The sequence below is a fragment of the Eupeodes corollae genome, chromosome 3 (genome assembly GCF_945859685.1).
Source record: "Eupeodes corollae chromosome 3, idEupCoro1.1, whole genome shotgun sequence".
In the NCBI taxonomy this organism is placed as follows: domain Eukaryota; kingdom Metazoa; phylum Arthropoda; class Insecta; order Diptera; family Syrphidae; genus Eupeodes; species Eupeodes corollae.
In genome coordinates this window covers 23,888,993-23,901,766 of record NC_079149.1, presented here as the reverse complement: position 1 = coordinate 23,901,766, position 12,774 = coordinate 23,888,993, and the positions used below count along the sequence as shown (strand labels likewise).

The 12,774-nt window shown below is 31.8% G+C and overlaps 2 protein-coding genes across 2 annotated transcripts in view; one reads left to right on the top strand and one right to left on the bottom strand.

The window, feature by feature from the left end:
- The first annotated feature begins 7,468 nt into the window (after positions 1 to 7,468).
- Positions 7,469 to 8,015, top strand: LOC129949950 (40S ribosomal protein S10b). The gene has a single exon (XM_056061697.1). It carries the CDS (start codon positions 7,503 to 7,505, stop codon positions 7,974 to 7,976), a length of 474 nt encoding a protein of 157 aa, XP_055917672.1. The 5' UTR covers positions 7,469 to 7,502; the 3' UTR covers positions 7,977 to 8,015.
- A 695-nt stretch (positions 8,016 to 8,710) lies between these two features.
- The window catches only part of LOC129948823 (E3 SUMO-protein ligase PIAS2), a 62,703-nt gene continuing 58,639 nt past the window's right edge, over positions 8,711 to 12,774 (bottom strand). The window contains exons 9-11 of the mRNA XM_056059896.1: positions 10,567 to 10,638; positions 10,280 to 10,388; positions 8,711 to 10,211 (exon numbers count right to left, since the gene is read on the bottom strand). Of these exons, the coding sequence (XP_055915871.1) occupies positions 10,172 to 10,211; positions 10,280 to 10,388; positions 10,567 to 10,638 (221 nt within the window). The 3' untranslated portion in view covers positions 8,711 to 10,171. The remainder of the gene's footprint in view (positions 10,212 to 10,279; positions 10,389 to 10,566; positions 10,639 to 12,774) is intronic.

Below are 12,774 nucleotides of genomic sequence, written 5' to 3'. Positions count from 1 at the left end.
CTCCCTAATCGTTGTAGCGTTTTGCAAGCGGAAATTTTAGCGATCAAAGGGGTCCTCTCCTGACTAAGAGAAAACGTGATATCAACTTCTGATATCCGCATCTTCTCTGACAAATCTCTCGACGGTGTCTCAACCAAATCTCAAACGGCCCTCGATTGTCGATCATCTCTTATGGAGATGGCGGAGCAATTTAACATTCACTTCTGTTGGTTGCCGGGCTACAGGGACAACACAGGAAATTGTAGAGTCGATGAACTCGCTAAAAATGGAACCGTCATACATTTTTTACCTGAAAGGGAGAAAATAGGTATACCGATAGCTACATGTAAACTTCTGCTAAAAGAAACAACTTTTGCGATAGCAAATTCTAGGTGGCACAATTTGCGCAGCCTCAAAACTCATATAGCCTTCAATGGACCTAAAGCGATCTAAAGACTTGTTATCTTAAAGCAGACTTCATATTAGCTCCTTAATAGGTGCGGGACACTGTCTTATAGGCAGACACGCAATATGACTTGGTGTAGCCTCAAATGACTCCTGCAGGAGCTGTATGGATGGGGAAGAAGAGGAAATAATATCTCACCTTCTCTACACTTGCCCTGCTCTTTCATTAAGACGCAGACTTCATCTGGGAGATAACCTTTTTGATAATCTAATAACTAATAAGGATATCAAATATATTCTTCGCTTTTATAAAAAGCTCGAAATGGGTTCGACTGGTAAGAAGTAATTCTCAAGATTCATGTGGTATCACAATGGGCCCTTTCCTGTATCCGCAGCCACTTTAACCGAACCTTACCTAACCATATCCATTAACATAATACGATATGTTTTGAATTCAAGGGAATTTCTACGAAAACAATAAACAGAGGGGGTTGGGGGGGATATGGCAGCTAATACACCCCGATACACCTTTAAGAGAAAGATATCACCAAAATAGACATCACGCCTACGATTGCAGCACAATATCCTGTTCATAAAATTTTCTACGACCGACTCGCTCATTTGAAGTTGTATGTCCTTGACAACTTCATAAATCTACTTGAATGTGTTAAATCTATTTTGAAGCATTTTAGACATTTTACATCAAAATCACAAGGTCTTATTGGCAAGTTGTATTCACCCTATCAAGAAATATCATAGTTAGGAAACTTTTCTTGCAGAACTGCGATTGTTTCGGTGCTTGTGTCTTGTTAAAAATAAAAGCCTTCTACATCGATCTCTTCCAATTGAACTCATACAAAACATTCATCATAGCTCATTGTAACTTTTAAACCAGACTCATTTTCAAATAAATAAAGTTTAATCACACCAGTCTAAAAATTCACCGTTTTTGTCACATTGAGGATGCAGAGGCTTTTTAAAAGTTATTTTTGGAATTTTCGAGCCCCAAATGCTATATAACTATGCATGGAAACGTAGCCTCCGAGGTAAAAATGGGCTTAAAATGCACAACATTTTTACCAGTAAATTTTCAAAAGATGAAAGGTTTAAAAGCGACATCTTTACAAAATGCGGACTACTCAAATCGAGACCTCACATTTTAACAACCTTTTCCTTGGCTTTATCGCTTTAGTTCACGTAAACTTTAATATTCTAGATCTCAGCACCTCCATACAACTTCAAAGAAATCTTTATCTTTTTGTTGTGTATTTCAAATTTCAAAGTTCGCAAATCGTTTAAGGTATAGAATTTACATTGCAAATCTTATAGTTGTACAAAGTTAATCTGCTAACAACACAGAATAATTCTTTCGTCTAAGGAAAAAAGAAAAATTACCTCTCGTATATTAATGAAAAAAGAAAAACAGGAAACAAGCTGCCCAAAGTAATGATGAAAAGTTTAAAATGAGTAAGGCTAGTTTTTCATTTTATTTTTAATGTTACTTTTTTTTTAAATAGAAAGAAAATAAAATGTTGCACCAGAGAAAAACAAATAATATCCTTTAGCCATTGGGATATTATTTTGTAATATGCTGCTGCATTTGGATTTACTTTTTTTTTACTCTTCCTTGTGAAAGGATACTTTTTTACATATATACATATTTCTAAATCTATGGATATCTTATTCCTAAGGAAGAATATCTTCAATATTATATCAAAATAGGGCAATAAAAGAGTAAGAGATTGGTTGGGTGCGCGGAGGAACTGATTAAGTAAAGGAAAATACAATTTTTATTTCCGTTCATTCGTTCTATGAAAAGTTAAAAGGATGCCTTTTGTTGAAAATGGATTTTCTCTCTTTTTGAAAAATAATGTATTTCTGTACTTAGCTTAGTTCAGTATGAGATGAGCTATAATATAAATGATAGAAGAGAGTGATTGCTATTCAAATTTTATTCTTCTTTCTTTAAAAGTATTTCCTTGAAATAACGAAGATAAATAAGAAAATATTGAAATGCAAATCGATTAACAACTCAAAAAAAAAAAGATTTATTATACTTGATTGAATTTTTAATATCATTGATGAAAAATAGGAAAGAAATTGATTTAAAGATGATTATTTTCTTAGATTTAATAAGAAATTGAGAAAAAATATTATATTTGGAAGGCTTATAGATTTTACTGCAAGTTTTCTATCCTTAACATTTTAAATCCTAGTTATAAAGGGTTCAAGGACTTTATTATCGGCCAAGGAAAAATTTGTTCAAATCGTTTAAGTTCTTTTATTACCATTTCCGGTTCACAAGGTTCTAGATTATTTTATTTAACTAAGTACACCCTTCTGAACACGCTTATTTTCGAAAAATAAAATTCTGCATTCAAGCACATACACTCAACAACCATACACTTTATTTTTAATAGGTAGCAAAATTCAGCATGACAAAAGAATAATCATCATGAGGCATGAGGACAACACGCGCCTAGTTTACTTAAATCCCAAGTATCCTTTCTAAGGATGTTTTATGTAAATGAATCATTAATTATGTTGTTCACGTGTGTACGTTTCATTTCTAAAATTCTCGTATTTTATGGTATCTTTTTGAAATAGGGGTGCTTTTGCTTCTCATGGGATTCTTGTGCTTCGTGCAAGTGAGACGTTTTGTGTTGTGTTTATATTCCATAAGAGAGAAATGTTATTGTTTTTCACTATAATATTGTATTTCGTACTCACATTTTGTATACTATTTTGTACCTTTTGGTATTTTTGCTTGAAAATTGAGATCCTTTTTGGTTTTCCCGGGCACTGTTAGAGAACAGATAATAAAAGATGATTAAGAATTTATTTCTGTGTGGTAAATAATTCCCCCGGGTGATTTTGGTTCGGTTAGTCTTAAAATTATCATTGTTATGTTTCATGTAATTTATATTAAATTTTCTTGGAACAATTCTACAGAGGTGTTATAAGGTTGACTAAAATATCAAAATACTCCAACTGTCAATAATAGTTTTCCATATTTAAATGTAGCACCAAATTTTTAAGAAGCTGCAAAATACCAGAAAAAAATACTACTTTTTTAAGTGATTTTGTTGTTCTGAATTGGAATCCCACCTTAAATTTTCCCTTTAAGTTCCCATTTTAGATAATTACATCTTTTGATTTACCTTCTTAAATGTGCACATCCGACCATTGTGTTTGATTCTCCTGGGAATGAGAACTCTATCTCGGAATACTTCCTCTATCTCGGTTCCTACGCTCGTTGTCAATGTTACTCAATTTGTTAGCTCTTTAAAAAAAGTTAATCTCTTTACCAGGCAGATCGGCGCCAATGAGTGTTATGACCAATGAGTGTTATGACTTTTTGCACTCGTATTGAGTCAAAAGTCCTTAGAAATATTAACACATATAAATCCGCTGGTTTTGATGGTATCCCTGCTGTTGTGTTTTTAAGATTACTTCGTAAACGCTGACAAATCCGAACGATTGCACTTACGTCTCTTTGTTCCAAGGTCATGGAAACACTGGATTAATTAACATCTCAAAAAATATCTCGAACATCGAAATTTTCTTAATAACTAACAGTACGGCTTTTAGAGCAAAAGGCCCATGGTTCATCTCACTGAGCAGTGGAGCAATTATTATATATTTTGGAGAAGGTAAGATTATTGAAATTGATATTTCAAAAGTATGCGATAGGATTTGGCATCGGGCTCTCTTACAGAAAATGCCTGCATTCGGTTTTCATGAAAAATGGATTAGCCGTTACCTTTCGGATCGTTCAATACAGGAAGTATAATAAATAAATAAATTAGGTGGGGCAACAGTCCGTTTGAGAACTAGGGCCTAGTGACTTTTAACTCTCAACCATTCCTGTGTGCGAGTACTGTTGTCAGGGATGGAAGGGAACCAACAGTTTTAAGCCGAATCCGAACGGCTAATTTGAGAAAGCACTTTTCATGACAAGAATTGCTCTTGGATAATTTGTCAATGCCTCGCAAGAGGCAGTACCCGTGAAAAAAACTTTAGGTAGCGAACGCAGGGACCGAACCCAAGACCTCTCGCATGACATTCCATTGCACTAACCATTATGCCACGAATACTACTACAGGAAGTATAGGATGGCTTTAATTCTTAAAACCGCAATTTAAATTCTAGTTTGCCAAAGGGCTCCGTTGCATCTCGAAAACTGTTCTTAATTTTACTAACGATCTCCTGTTTGGAACTTCTAATTCAATACATTGTTTCGCTATTGATAATGCTCTTAGATTTTCATATTCGTTTTCAGACTCTTATCCCTCTTCTTCAGATGTGAAACTGCAACGACAAAATATGATGAGCTCATTCAAATCTAACCTAAACAGCAATGTACAATAGGGAATAAGAAACCGGTACGCGGAATTTAATGCTTCGAAAACCCAATGATGTGTTGTATCCTCAAAGAGAAATAGACCCCATTACCATTATTCATGGATGGCAATTGCATCAATGAGACTAAACATCTCGCTATTCTCGGTTTTTGGGTCACGAACTACCTCTTGTGGAGCGATCACATTTTGTGATTTCGCCAAAAATACTGCAAGATTTTCCTAAAGCGATCCAAAAAATTTGTCTCCATTTCTGAACTTGCTGTTATTTACAAGACTTATATACGTCCAAACCTTGAGTTTATCTCCCATCTCTGGGCTGGTGCTCATGCAACTTACGAGTACCTAAGCCTCTTGGACAATATTGAACGTAGATCATTTAAATTGATTGATGATAATATCATCGTTGGTTCCTTTATTTCACCTAAACAACGTCGAAATGTTTCTTGTCTTATCATTTGTATGCTCTAAAGAAGTAGTCAGTTGTTCTCTACCCCTTAAACAGTTCAACCGTAATACTCTAGGAATGCTCATCAGTATACCTTCGAGCCCAACTTCCGCCGTAATGTCAAGTACAGAGATTCGGTCTTTAGCCGTACTACACGAATGTGGAATGCCTTACCTCACTCTGTCTTTCCCATTCATTGCAATATTCAGGAATTCAAAACGAATGTACACCGACACCTCCCTTCAACCCTTCTCTCCCTTTCTTATAATCAAATTGTTTCTCTGCATATTAAGGGTAGTAATATCCCCTTCAGTTTGCTCTTATTATTAAAAAAAAATTGGAACACTACCATACATTTTTGAATAATGCTATATAAAACGCTGTTTTGTAAACACAACATACATTTTAACGAAAAGTTGTGTGATAATTTTACAAAATACAAATCTTTACCTTCTAGAGGTAGTTTTAATAATTTTAGTATCTCACTTAGTTTCTGGAAATACCCAAGAGTTATGGTATGACTTATGAGTCTTCGTTTAGACGACAAATTCCTTATAAAAACAAAAATATTTTCTTTCAATGTCAATGAAAGTGTTACCAATTTTTCGGATGAAACTAAGTCTAATAAGAGTGCTTTCGGTAATGTTTCTAATCAAGTTAAAAATTCTAAATCTCAACGATCAAAAAAGATAGAGTTTGGGAGGGCTGCCTTTGTGGACGGTGAATTTACACTTCAATCTTTATCTCGTCCACAATTTCTACATCTTTCGCTCTTGGATAGTAATGTGATAGGAATTTATAATAGAATACGCCGCAATGAAGTTAAACATTGCAAAGAATGCCATGCGCTGTTCAAAACTTATAAAAAAAGGATTAGATTTAACTTTACTCCGGTTTGTGAATTTCAACCAAGCCTAAACATGTCCAATTAAAGAAATTTTAAAATTTTCCAAAAGTGGATGGTAACACCAAGATGAAATAGGTGATCCGAAGTTTAAAGCGAATTTATCTGAATTTCGCGTATATTTTTAAAATACGTACCATCTCTTCATGAGTTCGATATCATTATCATTGTTGAAACATGACTGAATTCAAATTTTACATCGTGTGAGCTCTTTGATTCTTCGTACAATTTTTATCGTAAAGATCATTCAACTAAGACAGGATGGGATCGAGGAGGTGGTGTTTTGATTGCCGCCCGAGCAACTTTCAACAGTTAATAATGTTAAGAACAGATTTAATAGAATATTGGATTTAGTTTTTATTAACAATGATTTAAAGTATTCCTTAAAAATTTCTGATTTTCCTCTTTTAAATAATCCTATTCTAAGGCTTTTCCCTCTCTTTTGAAAATTATAATTATGATTCTGCCCCCGCGAAAAACAAAAAAAAATATTTATGCAGAGGCAGATTTCACGGCATTAAATAATTTGTACAATAGTGTCAACTAGAAGAATTAATTGGAAGTCAAGTCTCAAGACGATATGTTTACAAGATTTAAACGTATTATTAATGGAGGCATTAAACGATTTGTTCCTACCTTAACTAAAAAAAAGTCGTTTAAGCGTCCATGGTTTAACAAAAGGATACAAAATTTAAAGAATGCTAAAAATAAGGCATTTAAGCGTTATAAAGTAACAAATTTGATTTTATGAATCAAAACAATTTAACCAACATTCTCAAGATTGTCATATGAACAGCTGTTTACGTGAATGACAATTTGGTTTTTGATAATGGTCGCATTCATAAAGCTAGTGGTTACGAAGTCAAAATGCAACTAGCTTTGTGAATGCAAAAATACACTACAAAGCTAGTCAATCTGGAACTGTCATATTATTGACAAATGCAAATATATAAAATAATAAACATTTTTGATTTGATAACTTTATTTTATCTTTTGTGTTTTAAAATTCAATAAAACCAAATTAAAGACACAATTTGAATGATTTATATTTGTATTTAAATATTAAACAATTTATTTTATTTTTAATTCGTGTTACTTTACCGAGCAGCTGATTGTGAAACGTCAAAATCATTCTCCACTAACTTTGTAGCCGAATTTTTTACACTACGTCGGAGAGGAAATTTTAACTACTTTTATAGTTAGATTTAGCCAATCAGAATCCCTTGACTACGTAGCCCCTAGCTTTGTGAATGCGACCAATGTAATTCTCCCGATGATGGATAGCAGAATGCAAAAGCAGCGCGAAAGGGAATCGAATGGGTGATTCGAATATACGATCCACGTAAATAGCAGAATAGGGCTGATAGTCTTTCTTTCCGGTGACCGCTCTCACAAAGACGCTAAAATGTTTATGCCAAAGGCTCATCGCGTTGCTATCTATGAATACCTCTTCAAAGAGGGTGTCATTGTGGCCAAAAAAGATTTCCATGCCCCAAAACATCCCGAATTGGAAACAATTCCCAACTTACATGTCATCAAGACAATGCAATCTTTGCATTCCCGTGGATTGGTGAAGGAACAGTTCGCCTGGAGGCATTACTACTGGCATTTGACCAATGAAGGTATTGAATACCTCAGGACATACCTGCACTTGCCCCCAGAGATTGTCCCAGCAACATTGAAACGCCCAGCCAGGTCTGAGACTGCTCGTCCACGACCAACTGTTTCTGGTCCTCGTGGAGATTCCACAAAGACCGGCGAAGATCGTTCTGCATACAGACGTGCCCCAGGCGGTGCTGACAAGAAGGGAGACGTCGGAGCTGGAGCCGGAGATGTTGAATTCCGTGGTGGATTCGGTCGTGGTTCTCGTCCACAATAGGTTTTTATGTTAAATCAATAAACAAACGTTTGTACTAAACCTCAACATCGGTTTTTATTTTCGAAATTTAAAATGCTGCATCTCAAAAACCTGACGTTATTGATTAATTATTGTTATACTGAATAAGGTGATAAGAAAAAATAACAACAATACTATTTGGTTACTATGAATGTATATGAATTACGTATATTTATTATTTTCTCGTTTTTGTAAATTAAAATATATAAAAATAATTTGTTTTCAATTTAGTTTTTTTCTTTGAAAATAGTAAATATTTTAGTCAAACTATAAATTCGAAACAACAAACGTTTGAGAACCGGAATATACTTTTTGATTTTATAATTTGGTAAATATATTTAAATTAAATATAATATTTTCATTTTCTTTATTTTTTATTGAATTGTTATTTGGCCTTAAACGTTTATATTTAATTTATTAAACGATTAATTTATTTAATATGTTTAATCATTTCAATTTTGATATAGGTATTGTTTGTAAATATATAATTAAATATTTTTTGTTTTAATTTGAAAATAAATTCTTATGTGATTTTATTGTTTTCTTTTCTAGTTGTGCTTCTACAAAGAGAACAAAATTATAAAAACAGTGAAAATGTATCAAAGCATTGCAACACTCTTTTTCATCATTATATTTAAACATTTTATTTATTTGTTTTCTTTCCTTAGCTTTCTAACCTGTTTTCTTTTTCGTACATTTCTTTTTATATATATAAAAACTGAGTTTCCTTTGAAATATTATTTCTAATTGTGTCGTGAGTTTTTCCAACTAAAATTTTTGAATCTTTTAAATAAAATACTAGGTTAAGTGTGAAAACCATACATTTTTATGATTCGTGTTGCATTTAAATCTTCACTTCTGTTTTTTTTAACTGTGTTTTTCTTTGAAAACAGTAAAGAAGCGTTTGAATGTTAAGTTAATTTAAATTACGTATACAAGATTATATGAACATATATAAATTTAACGCAGGTACCTACATAATACGTGAATTTTATTTTGTGTGTATAATTTTTACAGATCTTCAAGGTTTCAAGTCTGCAAACCAAAAGGAAATAGCTGGCTACTGGTTCGTCTACACGAAGTAGGGAGTTAAAAATAAATTTCAAACAGGTTGAGGTACTTAAAAGGGGAGTAAGGTTCTTTATTTCACTTTTACTTGAAATGAAATCGAAATTTAACAACAGTAGACAAATTTAACTCGACGCGATTTAATTTGTATCTTTAAGACTATAAAATGTCTTATTGTTTTGATTTTAATGATTTATGAATTTTTCAAATTCAATCGAAATGTGGGACACTACAGACATATGTACTCTTTTTTTCAAATAAGATTTCTAAAGCTCAGGTGTAAACTGAATATATTTAACTTATTAGTAAAAGCGAAGATCTGTCATTTTAACATTTTGAAAAACAAATCTCGGCTATATGCATTCAAAATAATTGTCTCTCTTTTAAAAAATTGATTTTAAATGAACTCAAATTTATTTTCGTTGATTTGTATTTAAATTTTTAAACATATGTAAATTATGATGTACCAAGAAAACAAAAACATAAATGTCTTAATAGTAAAATTAACTTAAAATTGTTTCTTCCTCAAGAAAACTAAAACATTTTTTTCGACAGGAAAAGTTATTTTTTTATAACTTGTGTTATAACTTAAATTTTTCTTTCTTATTGAAATTGAATTTATAGATTTAACAACTATACGTAGATACAAAAAAAAGTATACATCAATTATTATAGTACATACATTTTTATATTTTGTTTTTGTTAAAATAATAAGTTTTAGGTCAAGTATTGTACTTTTATAACGTTTACATCAGGTTTTGGTTATTTTCTTTATATTATGTTTTTTTTTTATTGTATTCATTATGTTTTGTTTTTATGAAACTAAAATTTAAACTTTTTATAACAAAAGTTAAACAAAAATATTATAAATGAACAAGTAATTAAGATATTTGTTTAAGAATTGAACAATTATTGTAGTCAAAAAGATCTTATTTTAAGTGTATTTCTATTTTACTAAAATTTATAATAATAAAAATTAAAGGCAATTAGACTTCTAAAAAAAGTAGGTTTTGAACTATTATCTAGTCAGCGATGTATATATACATTGATGTGAGTATGTAGTTCTTAATGGCAGCAAAACCAAAATAGGACTTCCTTAAGGGTGTGGTTTACTTTTGATTCCTGTGCAATTTCATTCTTTTGCTCTTGCTATAAATATTTAAAGAGACATAAGGAATTAGTGAATAATTTTAAGTTTTAAAAGAAAATTTATTTACCTATTTAATGCCAGTGGATTTAATAACATTCCAGGTCCACCACTGTCACTGGAACTTATAATCATCTGTAGATCGGATGAACTTTTTGTTGAGGTTGTTGATGAAACGCCTATTCGAGAGAAGGAGGAGTAGTATACAGTATTCACGTTGGTTTTAATGTATTGTATTGAGGTGCTCTTTTTTATGTTTTTTAAAGCGATATTTTGGAAGACAGTTCGCAAAAAGCTAACAATTATAAGCTTTATGCGTAGTTATTTTCTGTCTGTTGTTTTGTCTTTATGACATACCTGTGTTTTCATCTGATGTTTGAATTGGACTTGATGGCGGTGATGGTGAGTCCAATGATATTATTGATGTCTCTGCAAAAAGAAAAACAACATTACACATGAAATTTCAAGGATTAGCGAAGCTTTCGTTTATATGGATGAATTTTAGGAGTAAAGTTTTTAGTAAATGAAATACTTAATTTTTGTTTAGCAAAAGCACGAGAGTTGAGACTAAAATTTGTTTGAAAAAATTGTATTTTGGAAAGAAAAATGTAAAATCGATCAGTTTACAAAGTTTTATTCACGCCTATACGATACGAATACCATTTAAGTCGGAAACTTTAACGAATACCTGAAAATGCGTGTAGAAATCCATTCATAAACCAAAATTATATGAGACTACGAATGTATAGTTTTTTTTTTCGATATTCGTAAAAGTTTCCGATTATGACGGAATGCATGATAGAGCTGATTAATAAAGTTTCCCACGGAATTGTTCCCTTCTTTGAAAATCCATAACTTGAATAGCGTTAAAATTTAAAGATTAGAAATTGGTTATATTAAGAATTCAGTTTGTGTGGTACCTGCAATCTCATTTTAAGTGTTTTCAAAGAAAACAGGAGACTTATAGGCATTTCAAAATTTTGTCCATGGGAAAAGTTCAGAGGGAAATTTTACTAAAAAATTAGTGTTTACATTTTAAATAAGCAACAGTTAAATAAATAAGTTTTTTTTTTTAATTTTCAATCTCATATCGTCGTCTTTCTACGTGAACCCCGTATCTATAAAATTAACATTTTTAGAGTCAATACTCAATTTTTTACTCATCAATTACATTTATCATGATTTCAGTTGCAATTATTTCTGAAGAATCATACATTTTCTGAAAGTATCCACAAAATCAAATCCTTTAGATACACACATACATAGGTACACGGGTCAAGTAAAATTGGTAAGATATACAAATCAATGAGTTTCATAATATTAAAGTTCAAAACAATCTTAAGAAATGAAGCACTAAACCATTATGAACAAATTTAAAACAGTATGAAAAATTTGATATTTGAAAATTGGTGTTATTTTAGATGTGTCGAGCTTTATACGTTATAAACAATTTTGCAGCAGCAATATGATATTCGAAAAGGACGCAACGTCTTTTTCCCATTTGACCCCCATTCAATCCCTTTTATATACCAATATTTCAGTTTAGAATATGAAGTAGGAATTTTATATTCCCAGAATTTTGTCTGTTCCGTCTAAAAATGTATTGGTTATCGTTAATTTTCCTGGAAATAAATTTCAATCTCGTCTTTAACCATTATTAGCTTAAAAGATGGAACCTTTTCCAAGAAAAGATATTGTATATTTCCGAAAATTCCTTCGTCGCTATCGTTTGAATATAATAACGAATATTAAAATAAGAGGTATAGCATTTGTTATGAATGAAGTTTAATAAAGTTTTAGAATTTGTTAGAAAACGCATGTTTGATTTACAAAAAATAGATAAACCAACTTGTATACTTACAGAAAAGTTCAAATGGGTTTTCGAGAGCATTTCAATGGGATTCTCAAGCGATCAAAGAAAAAGGTAAAGAATTATGACTAATTTTTGGCAAAACTTAAATAATTTTGTATTTTTGTTCTCACAAAGCTTTCAGTTAACATTTTCAACGACGTGATTGATGATTTGGTTCCTCAAAAAAAAATTAATGTTGGCACAATTCCGAGTGGACCTGAACTCTTTCGGCCTTCCCATTTGGTTTAAACACTTTACTTCTATCATTTTATGTTAAAGTTAGGTTGAATTGTAAATTAAAGCTGAAGAATCTTTTGCTTAAAGGGGTCGTACTTCGAAATGTCCTTGACACCTTTAGATTAGTCTTCAGATAATCTTAGCCTGTGTCAGGCAGTTTATCCCATCGGGAACTATTTCGCTAAAAAGACTGCTGTTCCCGTTCAAACATATACTTGAAGATGATTTGAAACAATTATCCTAATGTGGTTTTGATCCCAACATCCTAATATTACCGGTAATCTGGATCTTCAATAATAATAGTTTCTTTTGTTTCTGACATTTGGGTTGTCTATTAATTAATATAATTGATATCAGTAAATGATAGCGCTATCAATGAGAGCTGAGCTCCTAAAAGCCCTGAAAGACGCCGTTTGATCAGGAAATCTAAAGGAGTTGGCAATATGAAGTGTTTCAGAGAAGAAACCTGCACCTAC

Coding starts and splice junctions, on each gene's coding strand:
- LOC129949950 (XM_056061697.1), top strand. CDS start 7,503: ATGTTTATGCCAAAGGCTCATCGCGTTGCTATCTATGAATACCTCTTC.